Consider the following 20035-nt stretch of genomic DNA (forward strand, 5'->3'; position numbering starts at 1 on the left):
GATTTTTAAGGGTTTTCAAGTTTTTTTTCCCACTTTTCCGCTATTTTTGACCCGAGAATCCTGTAAAATCTGCAATTAATCAACAAAGAAACAGCAAAGAAAACCCTGCGTCTCCTCGTCTCCCCACACTCTCTCGCCGTCTGCATTTTCGCGTGACGGTGTTTGCACACACTGGCGTCGCCGCGAAAATATTCTTTAATTCAAACGCGAAATCAATTTTTCGCACTATTTTCCCCGCGTAATGTCGAAAATTCCTGTATTTAAGGGCAGTTTCAAGTCGTGGCTCGCAAAAAACGACGAAAAACCCGCGAAAAGTGTGCTCCTCGAGCCGAAATATCGCGATCACCACGAAAAAATAAGGTAAGCAGGGGGAAATTCCCCATGGCAACCATTTATTTATTTTCTGAGTTTCAGAAACAAGGAAAACATGGAGGAAGGCGAGAAGCCGGTTTTTGTATCAATGGGTAGGTTTTCTTTGGGAAAAAATTGGGGAAAAATGAGGAAAAATGGTTTTTTTGAAATTTTTTTGTTAATTTAAAAAATTTTTTAAATTTCCAGCAAACCCCCAACCAACACGAGAAGACTACGAACGTTACGACGAAGATCGTCGGCTTAAAGATAAAGCTCGTGATCTACGAATCGCCCGCCGCCGCAACTCCGCAACCCCAGAAGCCTCCCCGTCCAGCGATCAATACTTCACACCGGAGCCCGCCGATGACGAATTTGTCACTCCATCCACGTCGAAAAAGTCACAAAAGCCACGTAGCAGTGATGCGACGCCGGTGTCTTCAAAACCGCCAAGATATTGTAATTTTTTGAATTTCTTTCAAAAAAAAACCTAATTTTCATAATTTTCAGTGCCAAGAACCCCGTTATCAGAGCAATACACGTCTTGTCTGAGCCGGAAAATGGAGGAAAACTTTTCAAGAATGCAGGAGCTCATGATCTCCGGCCACTCACCCCATGAAGCCCGTCAGCAGACGATTCAGGAGAGCTCGGAGCAGCTGGAGCCCAGAGCCAAAGTGACACGTAGCTCATCCCAACCGCCACCGATTGACACTTTGAAGCCGCGTGTGCCACGTATTGAGTCGCCTTTGGTGAAAAAAACCACGGAAACACCGATTCGTCGCACCTCATATGTTGATACCCTCGTCGCGACGCATCAAATTCAGCTACAGTATTCGGATCGAGTTGTTGTTGGTGTTGAACGTCAAATGACAAAGCTGGAGAGCATCAAGGTACAGGAATTGGAAAATTTCTCGAAAAAATCAGTAAAACCCGATTTTTCCTGGGGGTTTCCGCCGAAAAATTGGATTTTTTTCGCCAATTTTGAATTAAAAATCCATATTTTTCGCTCGAAATTGTCAAAAAATGAAAAAAACATCTGTATAAATTCACATTTCCCACCGATCGCATAATGCAAGTGCGCTCTGATGCGAATTTGACATTGGAGCGCAGTTGCAACATGCGATCGGCGGGAAATTTTAATTTTTCACTCAATTCCCAGATTTTTGAGCAGAAATCACGTTTTTCTGTCAATTTTGAGCTGAAACTTACTGTAAATGCGCTCCAATGATAAATTAGCACCAGAGCGCAGTTGCAGCATGTGATCGACAGAAAATTGAATTTTTACACCGAAAGACTTTAAAATTCTAAAAAAATAAAATAAAAACACACACTTACAATTAAAAATTAATATTTCCTACCAAAAATTTGCTGAAATTTGAATTTGCGCGTAAAATCGGATGTTTGATCTACATAACCGTCGCCAAAGTTCTTACAGAATCTCGCGGCCGCTAATAGATCACCAATAATTGCTGAAGAGGCAAAAAAACGACGAAATGAAGCAGAGGCTGTACGGAAACTCATAGAAGTGGAGACGCAGAACGCAAAAAAACGGGCGGTCATTCAGGAATTAAAGGATCGAATTGATAAGCTTACTCAAGCACAATTGGCTATACATCAACTCGTTTCAAGGTAGAAATTCCAAGAAAAAATTTGATTTTTTTGCTCTTTAGGCTCCGCGCCCATATCTTGGCTTCTTAAGGTTTTTGTTTACAGCCAACCATTCTCCGGCGATCCGTACAATCAGCGGCTTTTGCGCTCCATCGACAACTGGATGGCGTTGCCGTTTCGCGAATTCGACATTCAAACCGCCCGTGAAATGCTGGAATTGGCGCGAAAAATGAAGATCACAATCGACCATTTTCGAAATGTCGCCACGTTGCACAGAAACAGCAAAAGTCTCAATCGATCACTTAACACGAGTCGAAAGAGCATAGCTGTTAAGGTAAATTAAGCCGTTTTTTGGCAAATTTCTTTTAAAAATCCGCCTATTTTAAGAGAATTTCAAATCGCTTAAAATAGGCGGATGAAACCCCGCCCCTTTATTGGCTAATTTCATAAAAATAGGCGGATCTTTTCAAGAAATCTCAAAAAATCTGATTTTTGTAGATCAATCCATCATCACAACTGAACCAACAATCATCGTCGGACGCAGCCCCGCCCCCTTCAATGAGAGAAGCATCGACACAAATGACGTCACGGCTCGCCGAGTCTGCAATGACTCAGACGAGTCCCCGAAGAATTGGTGTTGAACCGTTGGATCTTTCACAATTGTTGGAGAAACACAACTCGTCCTCGCAGACTACACCGCCTGTGGTTGAACCGGTGCTGGCCGAAGTTTCCGCCGAACCTCAGCGGCCACCAGTGACACTTTCGATGACGGCGCCCGTGTCGACGATTGCCGAGTTTGATAGTATGCTCAATAGCATTTCACTGCACAATGAGAGCCTGGAGACTGTCGCCGAGCCATTTTCCCGTCTGAAGACTGATATAAGCTTCCCGTCCACTGTGGAAGAGACGACGCCACGTAGTGGCCGAGTTTCTCTGGATTCAGAATCGGCGCGGCGACTTTCTGCAGGACTTTCGCACTATTTGGAGCAAGTTAAGAAGGAGAGAGAATCGATGGAAGCTCAGGAATCTGAATCTGAATCCATGGAATTGGAGATTCCCGTGGTGTCTGAGGTATCAGTCACTACAGAATCAGAGAATCTGGAGGAAGTGGTTTCCGAGCATTCTGATTCCAAATCCCCGGAAACTCTAGTCGCTTCAGACAACGGAGAAGACTCATCCGGTGGATCGGAGGACCCGAATGCTACACAATTTGAGCATGAAATTGAGGAGCACAAAGAGCCCGAAAAACTGGGCCTAATCATAGATCCGGAGGACGAGCAAGACGAGACGAAACGCTTTGTGAATCACGATGAATTCGAACAGAGCCTGGAGGAAGAGCTGGAGCCACGTGGCAATAATGATAGCGCTGACGATTCGGGATTCTTGCTTGACAACTCGCCGGCACCGCGGCTTAAATCGATTTTTGACAATTTGCCGCCGGCGGCGGCGTCGGCAGCAGTGACAGATACACCAAGAGTGCCGGCGGAAGCCGATGAAACGACGTTTGCTGGAATGGATATGGAGGAATATTGTCAGCGAGAGTTCTTGAAAGAGATTGTAAGTGTGTAAAAAAGAATGGGCCGAACCGGGGATTGAACCCGGGACCTCTCGCACCCAAAGCGAGAATCATACCACTAGACCATTCGGCCGCGAAACTTTGCTTCCCAGGAGGCAAAGACATGATGCACCATGTGTCAATTTCTGCGGAATTTGTTCAACAGAAATGTCTACACACCCAAGAAGCTTGGGAAACCGTGGCCGAATGGTCTAGTGGTATGATTCTCGCTTTGGGTGCGAGAGGTCCCGGGTTCAATCCCCGGTTCGGCCCATTCTTTTTTGTTTTCTCTTATTACATCTAAATGTTTAATTTCGCACTTTTTCAGAGCCCAATAATGGTTCAAAAGGCAATTGAGCTTCAGGACGAGCTCCGCGGAGTCGACTGGCTTACAGCGCAAGATGTTTGGCAGCCACCCTCATTTAAAGATGTTCAAATGGAGTTCGACGACAATTTCGAGTATTTCGACTCGTTTTCCATACTTATTTGGAGTGCGGTGGTGGATTTAATCAATAAAAACTACCTGAAATTTGGCCGAAAAATGACTGAAAATGAGGAAATCGCGTTTGAAGCGGAGGCGTTGAAAATGCTCCAAACCGAGCACGGACCCGAATCGAGAAAATCGGAATGGTGCACCGATGTGAAAATGAGCAAGAAACTTGAAGGAATGATGCCAATGGAGTTGGATTATCGATATGATGTACGCCGAGGTCTACCGGACGCCGAAAAACAAAAATATCAATGGCAACAAGTGCAGATGACAGTTATCGCCGCACGTTATGCGAATAAGAATTTGGTACGGAACGTGAAAATGTGAAAAATCTCACAAAATCTCACAAAATCTATACAAAAATCGGAAAAAAAAGCGACGAAAATTCAAAATTTCGGTGAAAAATTTTGGCGGGAAAATTCAATTTTTTTAAAGAAAATATAGCTTTTTTGTTTCAAGGTGGAGTGCTCCCAGTGGGGAAATTGCTTTAAAGCATGCCTATGGTACCACAATGACGGAATATCATGATAAAAAATTCAAAAAAAATTTCTAGATTTTATATGATTTTTTGAAAATTGAAAAAATCTCCGTTTTTGCCTAATTCCTTTTTGAATTTCCGCCAATTGGATTCATTCGGTGGAGCGCACTTGCATTATTTTTATTAATTTATTTTATTTTTTTCTCATTATTTCACTGATTTTCTTCATTTTTGGTGTATTTTTATCGGAAAGATAAAGATAAATGCAAATTGTTTGTTTAAAAAATCACTGAAAACGGGTAAAGCTTTAAAACTATGAGTTCTGACGACAACAAGCCTGAAATTAGCATGTTTCACAGTTTTACGCATTTTCAGTGATTTTTTAATGAGCAATTTGCAATTATCTTGCATTTTTCTTTGTCTTTCCGATAAAAATACACAAAAAATGAAGAAAATCAGTGAATTAATGAGAAAAATAAAATAAATTAATAAAAATAATGCAAGTGTGCTCCACCGAACGAATCCAATTGGCGGAAATTTAAAAAGGAATTAGGGGAAAACTGAGATTTTTCCAATTTTCAAAAAGTCATATAAAATCTAGAAAATTTTTTCGAATTTTTTTATCATGATATTTGGTCATTGTGACCCCATGGGCATGTTCTAAAGCAATTTCCCCACTGGGTGCACTCCCTTTAAAAAAGTTGCCTAATTTTTTTTTAATCAAAAATCGATTTTTCGTTAGTTTCAACCATTTTTCTCTCAGATCAACGAAGCCAACGAGGTATATGCGACGGAAAAGGAGAAGCTGGGACAAATGGTGCTGGAATCTGAAATCGACGCGACGGTCACCGATGTTTAGGCTTTTAATTAAATACTTTTTTCGCCTATTTATCACTATTATCGGCAATATCATTCATGGTCTCTACTATTCTACTAGCTATTTTATGAACTATTTTATTTATTGATTTTTATTTTCACACACACTTTTAAGGCGAAAAAGCGCTGAACATATACTGGAAAAATCGATATGCCGAAAAATTCCCAAAAAAAAACATTCACAGAAAATGACGGAAATCAATCGGAATTTGAAAATTATCGATGTGGGTTGCAACGCGACAATTCCGGCGGAGGATATTTTCGAGAAAATCGATAATTTCACGGAAATTCTCAGGAATTCAAATTGCCGCGCGATCACCGGCTCCGACGTGGTTTTCATATCGATTGAAAGAGGTCTCGACGCGATTGTTGCCGTTATTGCGTAGGTGGCAATCCGCCCACTCAGCCAGAAAAAATCGATTTTTCAGATGCCTCCGACTTGAGCTTGTGTTCACATTTTGCCCGCCGGCGAGCGATACTGATGACGTGGTGCGGAAGTTTCGAACGACGCTGGTTTTCAACGGAAAACATGTTAGTGCTACGTGGTGAAAAAATCGATAATTTAACAAAAATCAATAAATCCTCAAAAAATTCAATAATCTGACATTTCAGGTATCTAGGATCGCTCAAAACGATGAGAACGGACTTTTAGCGGCGGAGAGCATTTGCTACGTAATTCAAACTAGCGGGACTACTGGAGCTAAAAAACAAGTGGCAGTTCCAGTTGACTGTATTCGCAAGAATATTGAGCATTTTTGGTGAGGAACTCTCCGAAAATCGATAGCGATTATCGATTTTTATTCCAAAAAAATCGATAAAACAATAATTGATTTTTCGTTAATTTTATAATACTTTTCCAGTTCGCTCTTCAATCTAACATCATCGGATTCCATCCTTTTCTCAACTTCTCTTCATTTCGATCCTTCAATTGTTGAACTTTTCATGGCTTTTCACGTGGGATGTACATTAATCATTACACCTGATGAGTATCGAAGTGAACCTCACAAACTTCAAAAATCAATCGATAAATTCCAGCCGACAGTGGTTCAGGTAATTTTCGGAAAAATCTAGCTGCGCCGATGGCTGTGCAAACTGTTTTTTAGCACCGCCGGTGGCTGCGCAAACTGTTATGCGGCAGCGCCGGCGGCTGCGCAAACTTTAGTTTCAAAAATCTAATTCAAAAATCAATAAAAATCCAAAATCAATGTTTTTCCAGTTAACCCCAACGGTATTCGAGATGCTTCCATCCGCCGACTCCCTGCTGTCTGCCACGTCGTCACTACGTATTCTGCTGCTCGGCGGCTCACATTTCCCCATATCTTCCATCAATTCATGCAGAAGCCCGGAGAACAAGACCCGCGTATTCAATGTCTACGGAGTGACGGAAGTGTCGTGTTGGGCGTCGTATTTTGAAGTGGAACACGGATGCTCCGAGGTTTTAATCGGAGAAGCAATCTACGGAACCCAGCTTGGCGTGGATTCTGATGGCCAGCTGATTTTGGGTACGTGGCCGTGGGGAAACTAGGCCACCAATTTTTTCTTCAAAATTATCGACTTCTGCTATGAAAAATCAATAATTCTGTTCAATTTATTGATTTTAGGCGGGCCCCGCCAGTGCTATGTGGATGGCGTGAAGGCACTGAACCACAAAACTGGGGATCGTGTTGAAGTTACAGAGAACGGAGGTCAAAAGATTGTTGGAAGAATTGATAGACTGGTGAGTTGGAAATTATCGATTTATTCTCTAAAAATCAATAATTTGTTAAAAATTGATTTATCGATTTTTTTTTCAATGTTCAGATCAAACACCGTGGAATCCGAATCTGCCTGGATCACCTGAGCCACGTGGCACTCCGCCATGACCCCTCTATTCAATCTCTCCACACCATGCTCCTTGATAACCGGAACATTGTGCAATTCCACGTGGGACCCGGATCCTCGTCGCCCACTCACAAAACTCTGCGGCTCGACGCAACTACAGTAGTCCCGATTACAGTAATCCAGGTTGCCGAGCTGCCGATTAATTCCAGCGGAAAAGTCGACGAGAAGGCGCTGGAGCGAATTTACGGCAAAGTTAGCGGCGGGGGAAATTCAAAATTCCAGGAGATTTTCGAGCAAAAGCTGAAGGTTAAGCTCTCAGAGGTGCTCGACGTGAGCTTTGTGTCCCTTGGTGTTAACTCTTTGCTAGCTGCAGAGTTATCCACATTTTTCCAAGTGTCACAGCAGACGGAGGTGATGAGACGGATGCTGAACGAGACAGTACCTGTTGGAGATGTTTTACGGAAATTTGAATTGTCACCAAAGCTCCAAAGCCACGTAGATTTTGAAGTTCGAAAAATCATTAGAAAACGACAGCCAAAAATGAGATGGGCGGTGGATTTGCGCAAGTGCATCGATGGAAACTTGCTTGTTATTTGGTAATTTTTAAAGAAAGTTGATTATTACGAGAACACAAAATTTTGAGAATACGTATTGCACAACATATTTGACGCGCAAAATATAACTATATCTCGTAGCGAAAACTACAGTAATCCTTTAAATCACTACCGTAGTCGATTTATGGGATCGATTTTTGAAATGAATTCAAATTATTGCATTGTTATTTATCGAATGCATCTTAAAATTAAAGAAAAAAATAAATGAAACTCATTTCGAAAATCGAGCCCGTAAATCTACACAAGCACTACAGTAGTCATTTAAAGAATTACTGTAGTTTTCACTACGAGATATAGTTATATTTTGCGCGTCAAATATGTTGTGCAATACGCATTCTCAGAATTATGTATTCCCGCAATAATACGCACTCAAAACACCATATCTGATGCGCAAATTACAAGTGCTTCGAATTTTTGAACTAGAAAATCGATAAAAACGCGCAAATCCTCCAATTTTCAGCAACACCCTCGTCGTCTGCGCCTCGCATGCCGGTATTGTGATCGCCGTGAATCCGCAGACTGGCAATTTGATTTGGAGAGCCGAATGTGGTGTCAGATTTGAGTGCAAACCGATTTTAGTGAATGATCAAGTGGTTTTAGGTTAGAGAATAATTTTTTTCAATCTTAAAATAAAATTCTTCAGGCTGCAAATCGACCGGTCTATACTTTATCTGTGTGAAAACCGGTCAAATTCAAAATTCTGTCATCCTGGAGACCGTCGGAGTACGTGCTCAATGTGCATTCGACGGCGGTGCCATTTATTGTACCACTGAAAATGGGAATTTTCATGTTATTGATCCGAAAGTAGGTCAAGCATACAAAGATGCAAAATATCGATTTTCCATTAAAAATAATCAATATTTCAGACGTACGGCTCAATCTACTCCCACGCAATCTCCAAAATCCCTGGCGGTACATCAGTTGGCCCTGTTATTGCTCCAGATGGCTCAATCTTTGCTACCATCACGGCCGGCGCGGTGCTCCGGACCACGGTACCCAGAAAATCGATAATTGTCCCTAAAAGTATCATGTATCAATCTCCAGAAAAACCCGTATTCCAGCACGGAATTCGGCGCCGCCACCCGTTTTGGACCAATTTTCGCTGAACCATTGTTTGTCGGCAGCTCAGTGATTATCACGACAGTGCACGGAGTTTTGACCAGTTTTGATGTGGAGAGTGGGCGGAGACAGGTACGACCACGCCCAGCCAATAAGGGGGCGGGGCTAGTCACATCCGCAATTTGGATGGAGCCTAGTGAGACACGCCCATTATGTATGTACTTTTCTGTAAATTAACACACTTCTATCACAACTTTTTGTTGGAAAATTAACATTCTAAAATACACGACCACTAAATGGACGGAGCCTAGCAAGCCAGGCCCACAAAATGACATTACTAATGAAGACAATTTTCAGGACCAAATCTCCCTCGAAAATGAAAATTGTTTCTGTGCTCCGTTACCGATTGCCAACTCCCACCTCCTCGTGGCCACCCAGTCAGGAACTGTGCTCCACGTGTCGCTGAGCCCCAAATTATCGATTTTGAGCATTTTTCGATTTGATCTACCGTCACCCGGAATCTCCTACGTAAAAACTCCGAAATTTTTGCGAAGAAGCTGTGGTGATAAGAAGCCGATGATCATGATGACTTCAAAAAGCGGGTGGCTCATTTTGGCGGAAATTTCTGAAAATGGCGGAGAGCTGCAAAATCTGGAAGCAATTCCGATTTCGAATAAGGAAATTTTCACGTCTCCGGAAATAATCGATAATGTCGGAAGAGGAGGAGCCGGCAACAACATTTTATTGATCGCTGGAAGAGATGATTATTTAAGAGCTTGGGATTTTGACACGTGGCACTGAGAAAAATGAATAAACGATGTTTTAGTTCAGTTGAAGTCTTTAAAAAGTATAGATAGCCATTAAATGGTCGGAGCCCACGAAACAGAACACGCCCCTTAAATGGTCGGAGTGGAAAAAGCCCAATGTGAATAATGTGATCTTTTTTGAAAGATCACATTATTAGAGGCCAATTTTAGATTTTCAGCAGATTTCGTCCGCGTTTCTAAATTTTATTCGTCTTAAAATTTGACAACGTTTTTTTTTTGCATCAAATAACAAAAAAAAATTACAAAAGTTCGCTCGAAAAGTCGCGAAAATTCAAACTAATTCAAAAAAATTTCTGATTTTTGCAAAATTGAAATATTAATTTAAAACATTTAGAAATCTGTATAATCCTGATCATCTTGTGACCGAAGAGCTTCTTATTAAACTTTGTATCAGGCAAACACAATGTTTTCAATTTGTGGGGCATTTCGAAACTTTAGACAAAACAGACCCGCTGGATGTCAGCTGCTGTAACTTTCTCCGGCATGAAGTAATATTATTTAAATACTAGTATAAATGCGGAATATGAAAAATTGGCAACATTTTGTTAGTTGAGAATATTTTGCTGACTATCCTAGTTGTTGAGTTATTCGTGTTTGAACGAGTCAAGCAAATAACCTAAAAACCAAAAACGAATAGAGTATTTTAATTTTCAATAAAAATTGTACTTTTATCACATTTATAGATTGATTGATGATATTCTTTAAAAAACAAAGGTTTTGGTAAACTTCAACCATTTGCCCGGTAGGAGCTGGGATTAAATGAAACAGATTTCATCTATGTCAAATATTATGAGACTATTTTGTTCTCTCAAAATAAATTGTGCACAGACCTTCTGACAGAGTTCGGCACAACTACGGTGAGGGGTCAGTTGTGTCCCATTGTGCACAATGATGACGTCATATTGTCAATAGCTCTAAGGCACTCTCGATTTGCAGATCTTTGCTCTCTACTGTACGACGTTTGATACAGTGCGGAAGAGATGGATCACGCTAAGTACGGTCGGTGGGAAACAGATCAGGGGGGTAAATTGTCTGAATCGCCGAGTTTACCGGACGGCTACTTCGGCTACTGAATCAGTGAAAAAATTTGTTTGAAGTTTACGCTGAGGAGTGTTCGATCGTCAAAATTCATCATTTTGATGAAATTGTGCACTGGATCAATGAGAATACTGCACATTAGAAGATATTATGCCCGAAAAGAGGTGGGAAAGGAGAGCAAGTGACTGATGACGTTGCAAGAAACAGGTCATCTCAAAGCTTCACAGACACGGAACCCACTCGAGCGTGAATTTTTGCTTAACTAGCGAAAAGCTAGGTGATCGTTCATAGTTATCTACTAACATAACATTCTGACATCAACGCCAGAAATCAGAACTTACCGGAACATAACTCATCGGTGTCTCCGGGCCGCCTACAAATACTTTTCCCTAAAAACAACTACATTTCGGTAGACAAAAGTACGAATTTCTGTGTATTGACTCATATAAAATTAGGTGAAAAAACATAAGTAATCACTTTATAATTTTTTTTCAAAGCAAAGAAAAAATGCAAATCGACGACGCAATTCTCTTGAACATTTCCGCATTTTGTGCGGTATCTATCAATTTTCTACTTATTCTCCTTATTCTCACCAAATCCCCGAAATCCTTGGGTTCCTACAAGTTTCTTATGATTTATATCAATTTATTCGAGTTTACTTATGCCATATTGTACTGTGCTGAAAAGCCGGTAAGTTTTTGAAATTCGCAAAATGATGTAGAGCTGAAAATTTTATGTATTTTGTCAGTTGATTAATTTTTCACGGCGTTACTAAGAAAAAAGTTTTGAGCGGCCGACATCTCGAGGGTTCAGAAAAAAATTGCAAAATTTTAACCCATGAGATGTAGGCCGCTGTAACTGTTTCACAAGTAGCACTAGAAATATTGTCAACTAACTTAATTTAGAAAATTAAATTCAAAATATTATAATAATTGATGTTTTTCATACCTTCAATCTAGAGGAATCGAATTCCAAAATTGGACCCTTGAAATGTCGGCCGCTCATACGTTCTTCCAGGAAGCACTAGAAAAAAGATGCTAACTGACAAAATGTAGCTAATTAAATTTAAAAAATTATGTTTTTGACAACATTTTCCTATATTTAATAAGACAAAAGTTACAGCAGCCGACAGCTTAAGGGTACGAATTCCAAAATTGGGCCCCTGAGATGTCGGTCGCTATAACGTTTTTCCAAGTAGCACTAAAAAAAAGTTGTCAACTAACGAATTATAGAAAATTTTATTTTCTACACAAAGCATATTAAATGTTGAAATTATTTTTTTCCAGGATCTTTTCACAAAGGAGTCGGCGTTTTTCCTGATTGTCAACTGGAAAGAGTCGTTGTTCCCAAAATTCATTGCATGTATTTTGGATTGTAAGTTTCATTTAAATAAAGATTCAAACATTTTTTAAAATTGCTTTTTAGTACTTTTCGTTGGCTTCTTCGGGATTTCCATCGCAATCCTGGCGCTCCATTTTGTTTACCGATTTCTGAGTATGACTAAGTAAGATTCAATTTTCATTACCTAAATGTAGTTTTCTGTTACAGTAACCATCATGTCAAGTCATTTGATTCGTGGAAAATCATTTTGTGGTTTATGATTCCACTTTTAAACGGGGTAACTTTTATGGTAACCGGTGGAATTATTCTGTGCGCCGATCGGGAAACTGATAGGTTTATGAGGTAAACTGTTTGAAAAAAATTTTATTTGAAAAATTTTGTGAAATGAAATTCGCCTAATTTTGCTAGTTGTCAAAATTTTTCTAACTTACCTACGGAGAATGTTATTGCGGCAGACGTCTTGCGGGAACAAGTGGAAAAATTAGGCCCGTGGTATGTCGGCTGCTATGACTTTCTTTCCACTAATATTTAAAAAAAGCTAACCCACAAAATGTTGAGCATGATTATCCACACATTTTGCTAGTTGTCAGCTTTGTTCTAGCTTCCCTCCAAAAAAAACTGAAGCGGCAGACATCCCCTGGGAACAAAATGAAAAATCGGACCCGTAAAGTGTCGGATGCTATAACTTATTTCTATGTAATAGTTCACATAGAGTGTTTCCTAACAAAATTTTAAGTATTCATTATGTTAGTTGACAACTTTTTTCTATCATCACTCCAGAACAAGTTGTAGCGTCCGGCATCCCCCGGGACCAAATCTAAAAATTGGACCTGCGAGATGTTGGGTGCTATAACTTACAAATATTTGAAATAAATAATCAATTTTTCCAGTGAAAACTATCCCGAACTCGTGGATGATACAACAAATATCACTGATCTCTACTACATGGGAGCATTTTTTTGGCCGAAGCTTGAGAATTCGCAGACGGAAAAATACTTTAGTTGGAAAGGTGCCGAGGGGTCAATTATTGTTATGGGATTAATTGTAAGTATTGCCACTATTGATTTTTTAAAGAAAAAAACTAATTTTCGACAGAATCAAGACATTTTAAATACCTAAATCTATCGACTTTTTGCCAAGTGCTTTTATTTATTTTTTTGATACAACGAGGTATTTTTGCTGAAAATTTACATTTTCAGGGATTATCAAGCTCTATAATGGTATACTTTGGTGTAAAAGGCTATCGGAGCATGAACAAGCTCATCTCCCAAACAACATGCTCCCTGAAGTTCAAAAGTGTCCAGCAGCAATTATTCCACGCATTGGTCTTTCAAACTCTTATTCCTGTATTCTTGATGCATATTCCGGCTTCTGCAATCTATATCACTATATTTTTTGGAAAATCTTCGGAAATTGTAGGTCAAACTCTGAGCTTGACTATTGCAATGTATCCTGCGCTGAACCCATTGCCGACTATATTTATCGTGAAGAATTACCGGAAAGCTGTGAAAGGTGAGTGGAATCCGCTTATCGATTTTTTTCGGAAATTATCGATTTTTGTTAAATTTATCGTTTTTTTTTGTTTTTTGGATTTTCAAAAGTTATAGATTTTTTTGGAATTTGTCAACTTTTGGAACTTTTGGTTTTTTAAAGGAATTTATTTATCGATTTTTATAAAAGTTATCGTTTTTTTGTTGGAATTATCAATTTATTTAAATTTATCTATTTTTAAGACATTTTATCGAAATTTTTGAATTATGAATAATTATTATTACGGGAACGCAAAATTCTGAGAATGCGTAGTGCACAACATTTTTGACGCGCAAAATATCTCGTAGCAAAAACTACAGCAATCCTTTAAATGACTACTGTAACGCTCGTCTGTCGATTTACGAGCTGGATTTTTGAAAGAAATGCATTTTCAATTTTGCGCGTCAAATATGTTGTGCAGTACGCATTATCCGAGTTTTGTGTTCCTGTAATAATTTTTCCCAGAAATTTAACTTTTTCTCAAATTTCAGAAGTTCTCATGGGCTTTCAAAATAAGATTACCGGCAAACAAAGGGTATCGCAAATAACCTCAACAGCGTTTTCAACACAGAGTGCCAGACAGACGAATCAATAATTGTTAAACTTTGTGTGTACTCCTCTTGGACAACTTTATAATATTTTTATTGAATAAAAGTTTCATTTCACATGTTCTGTAATTTGGTAACCGAATTTCTAGATTCAACTGACAGTGAGACTTACAGCACACCGCAATAACAATATAATTTCCCAAGGGTTTATACTAAAAACTATTCGGAAAATATTTTCCATTTGAATTATATTACCATGCTCACGAAAATAATTTTTAAACGAGTTTTTGCGATTTTTGGAGTAGTCAATAACTTTTTATTGATAATTTTTATAATATTCAAGTCACCAAAACAGTTTGGAAATTATAAATGTTTGATGGCTTATATCTCTATTTTTGAAATTTTCTACTCAATTCTGGATTTTCTGACGGTTCCTGTAAGTTGTCTGGAGGTAGAATTAACCTACAACAGCAAAAATTTTAGACAATTTATAGCCACAACTCTGCTTTTTTGGTTATCATCGAAAAAGATTCAGCGATTTTTCCGGATTCTCTACTTCAAGTTGCTAACAGTAGTTTCTTTTTTTTAATTAAAAAAAAGTTTTCTATAACTACAAATTTTAGTATCGTTCTGTAGTCTATTTGGCATGTCAATGGCAATTTTTGCAATTCATTTTGTCTACAGACTCTTGGTGATGATTGGGTAAGAAATAGTGTTGTTTTAAGTTAAAACCACTACTTTCAGACCTAAGTATCTATACCATTACCATTTGCAAAAGGTACTTGGTCTTATTGGATGTACAATTATTGTGGGATGTGGTTGGACTGTGGTCATGCATATTAGTTTCGGTCCAACTAAGTATTCGGATTCTTTAATAAGGTGAAATTAAATTTTTGACGCCCAAAAATTCAAATGTTATGAGAAATTTTTAGTGGGGAGTTCAAATTTTTTGTAATTTTTTCTCCGCGAGAATTTTAAATTTTCATGGAATTTTGACATGCGGAAAACTCAAATTTTTTGTGATATATTTGGCGGAAATTCAAATTTCCAGATAAATTTTTAAAACGGGAAATTTGAAAATTTTAAGAAACTTTAAGTGGGAAATTAAATTTTTCTGTAAGGTTTCCGGAGGAAAATTAAAAGTTAATTTCAACTCTGAAAATTGTTATTTTTGGGTTTGAGATCACTGTTACATTCTTCTTCTTTCAGCCTGGAATACCTTGAACCCAGAAATCTTACTCTGAGCGATGTTGATTACGTTGGAGCGCACTTTCATCATACAGATAGCTATGGAAATCAATTTATTAATTGGAATTCAATGATTGCACTTGTCATGATGACAATTGCCATAGTGAGTGTTAAAATTTTGGCGGGAAATTAGAATTTTTGAGAAACATTTTTACCGAGGAATTCAAATTTCTGAGAATATTTTAACCGGGAAATTCAAATTTTTGAGAAACATTTTTACCGGGCAATTTAAATTATTTAGAAACATTTTTATAGAGAAATTCAAACTCAAAAACAATTTTTTTAGATGCTCAGCTTCACTACTGTAATCCTCTGTGGCTTAAAAATTTACAAAGATGCGCAGGAAAACTTGTCTCTGAGGTCCTCAACCGATAATAATATTCAGTCTCAAATCTTCTGGGCTCTGGTTCTCCAGACAATTATTCCAGTAGTACTTATGCATTTTCCTGCTGGAATTGGATATTTATTTTCTATGCTGAATCGGTCAACAGAGATATTGGGTGAAATCCCGGCGATTACCATTTTTATGTACCCGGCTTTGGACCCGCTACCCAGTTTCTTTATTATTAGAAGCTATCGGGAAGCTATTTTGGGTAATTTAAAATTAAAAAGTATAGAGGAAAAAAATTATGCGGAAAAATTTTCAGAATTACTTGGATGTAAAAAGTCTGAAATGAGTGTTATACCGACGGAAATGAGCCTTCAAGTAATAAGAACACCCGCTGGAAAAACTCCAGAAGAAAATCGCTGAAGCCGGCATGCTTTCAAGGAGACCTACGCCTGCACGTGTCTATTGTAAAATTAATTTTTTTTTGTATAACAATCTATTTTTTCGTATGACAATCTATTTTTCTTTGAAAAAAAACTAAAAATTGATAAGAAATTATTATTTTTGTAACAAAAAAAAAGAAAAAAGGTTTCCGAGAATAAGTCGGATCGGATTAAAAATAAAAACGTAAAATTTCGAAAAAAAAATCAATAACCTTTTTTACCGCGACCTTTAAGCTCCGCCCACAAATCAATAAGTATAAAAACGCAGATTTTTCACTAATTCAGTCATTCCTTCGAAGCGAAGAAACACAACAAAAAGAAGAAAATGATGGTTGGATATTTGGCTGGATGTATTGGCATCATGTTGGTGCTTCAATTGTCAATTGTCAATTGTCAACTAGTGCCAAGTGGACGACACAATCAGAAGATAGCTGATCAGATCAATGATTACAATAATGATCCACATATCATCAAGGCCGAGATTTCTGCACCGGATGTCGTTGTCAACAAGTATACACTTCAGGATAAGGACATTTCTGCCGCTCTTAAGGTTAGTTTGAAGTTGCCGAAAATCGATAATTTCTTTTGAAAAATCGATATTTTGAAAACCAATAATTTCATTTTGAAAAATCGATATTTGTAAAATCGATAAATTCTCTGAAAAATCCATAATTTAGATTTTCAGAAACATGTTGCGGAAGCGGCTGCACACTTTGCAACAATGACAGACGCTGACCGTGACGCCGCAGTTGTCCAACTACCAAATGCAAATCATACTGGAAATGGAGGAGGAGGAAAAGGAAAACGATCATCTGACATGAAAATCGATGTGGAGGGTACAAAGAATCTGTACAAGCAAGCGCTGGAATTTCTCGACAAGTATGATGTTGAACTCCACGTGGAGTAACTGAATCGTATGTATTGTGAGAATAAAAATTGATATTTGGTGTGTTAGTTATTGATTAGTAGGTTTGAAGAACGAAGATTTGGATGATATTTTAATTATTCGTTAGAAACTTATTGGTTCCAGCGATCACCAAAAAACTTCAAAATTCGCCAACTTTCAAAGTGGCCGACCACCATTTTCGGTCAATTGTAGAAGTCTGAAACGTTAAAAATCCGGTGATTTCCGACTGCGGCCAAAGTTGGTGAACCCCTGAAATTTTAGAATTTTTTAAAATTGCCGAAATTGCCAGAATCGAAAGATTGATAAAAATTATCGATTTTTCGTGAAAAGAGATCGATTTTTAAAAATTCAGCAATTATCCAAAAAATATCAATTTTTGAGAATTTTCCAAATTCGCCGAAAATTCGGCAAAGTTGCTGATTGCACGTGGTGTCAGAGTGTCTCATGTCAGTTTGATCTACGTAGATCTACAAAAAATGCGGGAAAAGAGACGCAGACTTTTCAAGTGATTTTGCATGTTGACGTCACATTTTTTGGACAAAAAATTCCCGCATTTTTTGTAGATCAAACCGTAATGGCACCATGTGAAATCGTCGAAAATTTCAAACTAAAAAACTGGAATTTCAGTCAAATTTTGAACGGAAAGTATCGATTTTATTTGTTTATATTATTATTATTATTCAGACATGCATAAGTATATTGATAAAGTTTAAATTGGATGTCCAGTTTTGAAGAAAATAATTTTTTCGAATTTGGAAAACATTTTTGCAGATCGAACTTTCTAAATCCCCCAAAAATCGCCCAAGTGATTTTCCTGACCCAAATGCGTGATCACCAACCGAATCCATTTCTCAATTTACATATTATATCCGTTTCTTCGCCAATTTCTCCTCAAGTTGTCTTGTTGCAAAATGTATATTCCAAATGGGGTGTTAACTGTTAACGACCTGAACGAGACAGTGTACAAAATTTGAGAGACGCCGAGAAAACAAGATAGATTGTATTTGTGGACGGGATACTTATCGTATTCTTTCATTTTCTTCAAACGATGTTGCCTAATTTCCATGTTCCATTATAGTGGAGAAATTCGAGAATATTGGATTTTTCCGGAAGTCTTGAAAGTTTTAGTATGATTTTTGGAAAAAATCTGAGTATTTTTTTTTCAAATTCCTGTTCCATTCCAAACTTTTATAATTTAGAAAAAAAATTTTAAGAAACTCTCTGGAATAAAAATTTAGCTCTAGAATTTATTCAAATTTTCTGAAAATCTCATTTGAGAAAAAAAAAATTCCAGGGTGTTTGAATTTTTGAATTTTAAAAATTTTTGAAGGGAGCTCCGAGATTCAAAGTTTTTTTTAAAAACAATTTGGCGGGGAAATGAAAATTCTGAAAAAATTATTTTTCCGGGAAATTCTAATTTTGCAGCTGAAACGTCTCGACAAAAAACAAGAAACCAATATGAAAAGGGGGTATAGTAATGAACAGTTTAAAGCCTCTCTCCAAGTACTTGACACTTTCTCTTCAAATACTTACTTTACCGTTTTCTTTCTTGTTCATTGTCTTTTCTCTCACTTTTTGACAGATGTTTTCTTGTGGTTTCTTGATCAATTTGTAGTCTGACAATGCTAAATAATAATAGTTGTTGTAGAACTTTGCCTTATGCCCCATTTTAATTAAATCGGAATATTCATGAATATTTGTATTTTACCATACTTTTCATTAAATTCACATTTTAGCCTGTATCGGCCACTAAACATTGTAAAATTTTCTTATAAAACCTCAAGCTTTTTAATTATCAATGTAATTTTAAAATATCAACAATTTTTGATTAGTATCCGTAATGAAAATTTTATGGTTGCCATACGTGTTTCTTCTATAACAATTTTCAAAAGTCAACTTATTCGGTAAAATTTTGAGTTTCTGGAATATTTTCAATTTACGGTCATGAGCCATTTTGAATGTTAATTTGAAAAAAAGTATATCTTTTAATTTCCAAAAAAAAAACTGACAATTTGTCACAATTTTTATAAAAATAAATTGTGAAATTTTCAGAAAAAAAATACAATTTTCGATAGCGAGCCATTTTAGATATTTTTTCAAAAATGGGGATATTGGAAGTTCTTTAAAAAATTGCAATTTAATGCTTCAGCTATTTCGGATTTCAACTTCTTCAAAATTTAGATTTTGAAATTTTCAGAATATAATTTTAATTTTTGTTAACGAGACATTTTGGATGTCAATTTTGACTAAATGTAAATTTTGAAAATTTAAACTTTAAAAATTTCCAGAAATCGACATTCCACAAAAACTGTTTTGCAACATCTTCCCCCTCATTTTTTGTGACACCAATTCATGCATGGATCTCTCATCTTCCGATCATAAATCCTCGCACTCTCTCAATTTCCCGTGCTATTTCTCTCGCGGGAACAACTGCTCTCCGAGCTCATTCATTGCTCCCCAATACAACTCTCAGTCTCTTTTCACCTTCAATTGTCTCAAATTTCGATTGTATTCGTTCCTTCCAACAATCCAATTCGGCTTTTTCGGGTAGCAAATAGGAAATAGTAGGTGAAATGGGGAGAGCTCTCCTCTCCCATCTCATACAGTTTTCTTCACACCTCCGGCTGGCTCTATGGCAAATACTGAACACGAGGGGGGAAATGAAAAGAGCAAGTATTGGGGTAGTAGACTACTTGGATTTTGTCTCAGGATTTTTCGACAATTCCCACTATTTTTCAGTTGAAAAATACTAGCAAATTCGATTTATCGAGAAAAAAATCTGATCCGGGAATATGCCAAGATGTGGGAGGAGCCTAGTATGTTCTTTTTGTGCAAAATTTTCGGGGGAAGTTCATATTTTCTGAGGAAAGTTTTGGCTGGAAAATTGTCTCCATTTTTTTTTCTGCGAAAACTTTGCCGGGATATTCTAATTTCATCAGAATATTTTTGGCGGGAAATTCAAAGTTTCTGGGAGTA

The 20035-nt window shown here is 37.7% G+C and overlaps 5 protein-coding genes and 3 non-coding genes across 11 annotated transcripts; 7 read left to right on the plus strand and 1 right to left on the minus strand.

The window, feature by feature from the left end:
* The first annotated feature begins 164 nt into the window (after positions 1-164).
* rsa-2 (Regulator of spindle assembly protein 2) lies at positions 165-5445 on the plus strand. Of its 2 annotated transcripts, none has more exons than NM_001395774.1 (9): positions 165-360; positions 415-464; positions 559-807; positions 859-1238; positions 1775-1977; positions 2062-2290; positions 2455-3513; positions 3840-4307; positions 5243-5445. In NM_001395774.1, exons 1-9 carry the CDS (start codon positions 242-244, stop codon positions 5336-5338), a joined length of 2853 nt encoding a protein of 950 aa, NP_001382698.1. In that variant the 5' UTR covers positions 165-241; the 3' UTR covers positions 5339-5445. The 2 variants fall into 2 exon arrangements, with proteins under 2 accessions (NP_001382698.1, NP_001022886.1); NM_001027715.3 differs by having other exon boundaries at positions 1784-1977; positions 5243-5444.
* Positions 3524-3611, plus strand: W09D6.10. The gene has a single exon (NR_052728.1). It is a non-coding gene; the product is annotated as an Unclassified non-coding RNA W09D6.10 (non-coding RNA).
* W09D6.t2 lies at positions 3534-3605 on the minus strand. The gene has a single exon. It is a non-coding gene; the product is annotated as a tRNA-Pro (tRNA).
* On the plus strand, positions 3713-3784 carry W09D6.t1. The gene has a single exon. It is a non-coding gene; the product is annotated as a tRNA-Pro (tRNA).
* Positions 5446-5538: 93 nt separating the features above from the next.
* Positions 5539-9679, plus strand: W09D6.1 (AMP-dependent synthetase/ligase domain-containing protein; the record flags this gene model as incomplete). Of its 3 annotated transcripts, none has more annotated exons than NM_001268177.2 (12): positions 5539-5737; positions 5784-5886; positions 5968-6113; positions 6216-6405; positions 6572-6857; positions 6957-7072; positions 7156-7772; positions 8251-8390; positions 8434-8594; positions 8657-8782; positions 8835-8981; positions 9207-9679. In NM_001268177.2, the coding sequence occupies 12 exons, from the start codon at positions 5544-5546 to the stop codon at positions 9648-9650; spliced, it is 2670 nt and encodes an 889-aa protein (NP_001255106.1). In that variant the 3' UTR covers positions 9651-9679. The 3 variants fall into 3 exon arrangements, with proteins under 3 accessions (NP_001255106.1, NP_001370037.1, NP_871636.1); NM_001382995.1 differs by having other exon boundaries at positions 8852-9063; NM_181907.4 differs by having other exon boundaries at positions 5544-5737; positions 8657-8803; positions 8852-8981; positions 9207-9667.
* A 1520-nt stretch (positions 9680-11199) lies between these two features.
* str-261 (Serpentine receptor class r-10) lies at positions 11200-14241 on the plus strand. The gene is made up of 7 exons (NM_067024.3): positions 11200-11404; positions 12001-12088; positions 12140-12218; positions 12263-12397; positions 12946-13099; positions 13255-13567; positions 14077-14241. The coding sequence occupies exons 1-7, from the start codon at positions 11222-11224 to the stop codon at positions 14178-14180; spliced, it is 1056 nt and encodes a 351-aa protein (NP_499425.2). The 5' UTR covers positions 11200-11221; the 3' UTR covers positions 14181-14241.
* Positions 14242-14389: 148 nt separating this feature from the next.
* On the plus strand, positions 14390-16132 carry str-246 (Serpentine receptor class r-10; the record flags this gene model as incomplete). The annotated part of the gene is made up of 7 exons (NM_067025.2): positions 14390-14569; positions 14617-14704; positions 14757-14835; positions 14878-15012; positions 15343-15484; positions 15668-15974; positions 16029-16132. 7 exons carry the CDS (start codon positions 14390-14392, stop codon positions 16130-16132), a joined length of 1035 nt encoding a protein of 344 aa, NP_499426.2.
* Positions 16133-16430: 298 nt separating this feature from the next.
* Positions 16431-17099, plus strand: W09D6.4 (uncharacterized protein). The gene is made up of 2 exons (NM_067026.2): positions 16431-16702; positions 16838-17099. The coding sequence occupies exons 1-2, from the start codon at positions 16478-16480 to the stop codon at positions 17057-17059; spliced, it is 447 nt and encodes a 148-aa protein (NP_499427.1). The 5' UTR covers positions 16431-16477; the 3' UTR covers positions 17060-17099.
* Positions 17100-20035: the final 2936 nt, after the last annotated feature.

This window comes from Caenorhabditis elegans, chromosome III (assembly GCF_000002985.6).
Source record: "Caenorhabditis elegans chromosome III".
NCBI classification, from domain to species: Eukaryota; Metazoa; Nematoda; class Chromadorea; order Rhabditida; family Rhabditidae; genus Caenorhabditis; species Caenorhabditis elegans.

What these genes read in the sequence shown, in the direction of transcription:
- rsa-2 (NM_001395774.1), top strand. Translation starts at nt 242, where the DNA reads ATGTCGAAAATTCCTGTATTTAAGGGCAGTTTCAAGTCGTGGCTCGCA. An exon ending in CAAAGCTGGAGAGCATCAAG is followed by an intron (nt 1,239 to 1,774) that starts GTACAGGAATTG and finishes CCGTCGCCAAAG; the next exon opens with TTCTTACAGAATCTCGCGGC. An exon ending in GAGAGTTCTTGAAAGAGATT is followed by an intron (nt 3,514 to 3,839) that starts GTAAGTGTGTAA and finishes GCACTTTTTCAG; the next exon opens with AGCCCAATAATGGTTCAAAA.
- str-261 (NM_067024.3), top strand. Translation starts at nt 11,222, where the DNA reads ATGCAAATCGACGACGCAATTCTCTTGAACATTTCCGCATTTTGTGCG. An exon ending in TGTACTGTGCTGAAAAGCCG is followed by an intron (nt 11,405 to 12,000) that starts GTAAGTTTTTGA and finishes ATTTTTTTCCAG; the next exon opens with GATCTTTTCACAAAGGAGTC. An exon ending in CGATTTCTGAGTATGACTAA is followed by an intron (nt 12,219 to 12,262) that starts GTAAGATTCAAT and finishes TTTCTGTTACAG; the next exon opens with TAACCATCATGTCAAGTCAT.
- W09D6.4 (NM_067026.2), top strand. Translation starts at nt 16,478, where the DNA reads ATGATGGTTGGATATTTGGCTGGATGTATTGGCATCATGTTGGTGCTT. An exon ending in ACATTTCTGCCGCTCTTAAG is followed by an intron (nt 16,703 to 16,837) that starts GTTAGTTTGAAG and finishes TTAGATTTTCAG; the next exon opens with AAACATGTTGCGGAAGCGGC.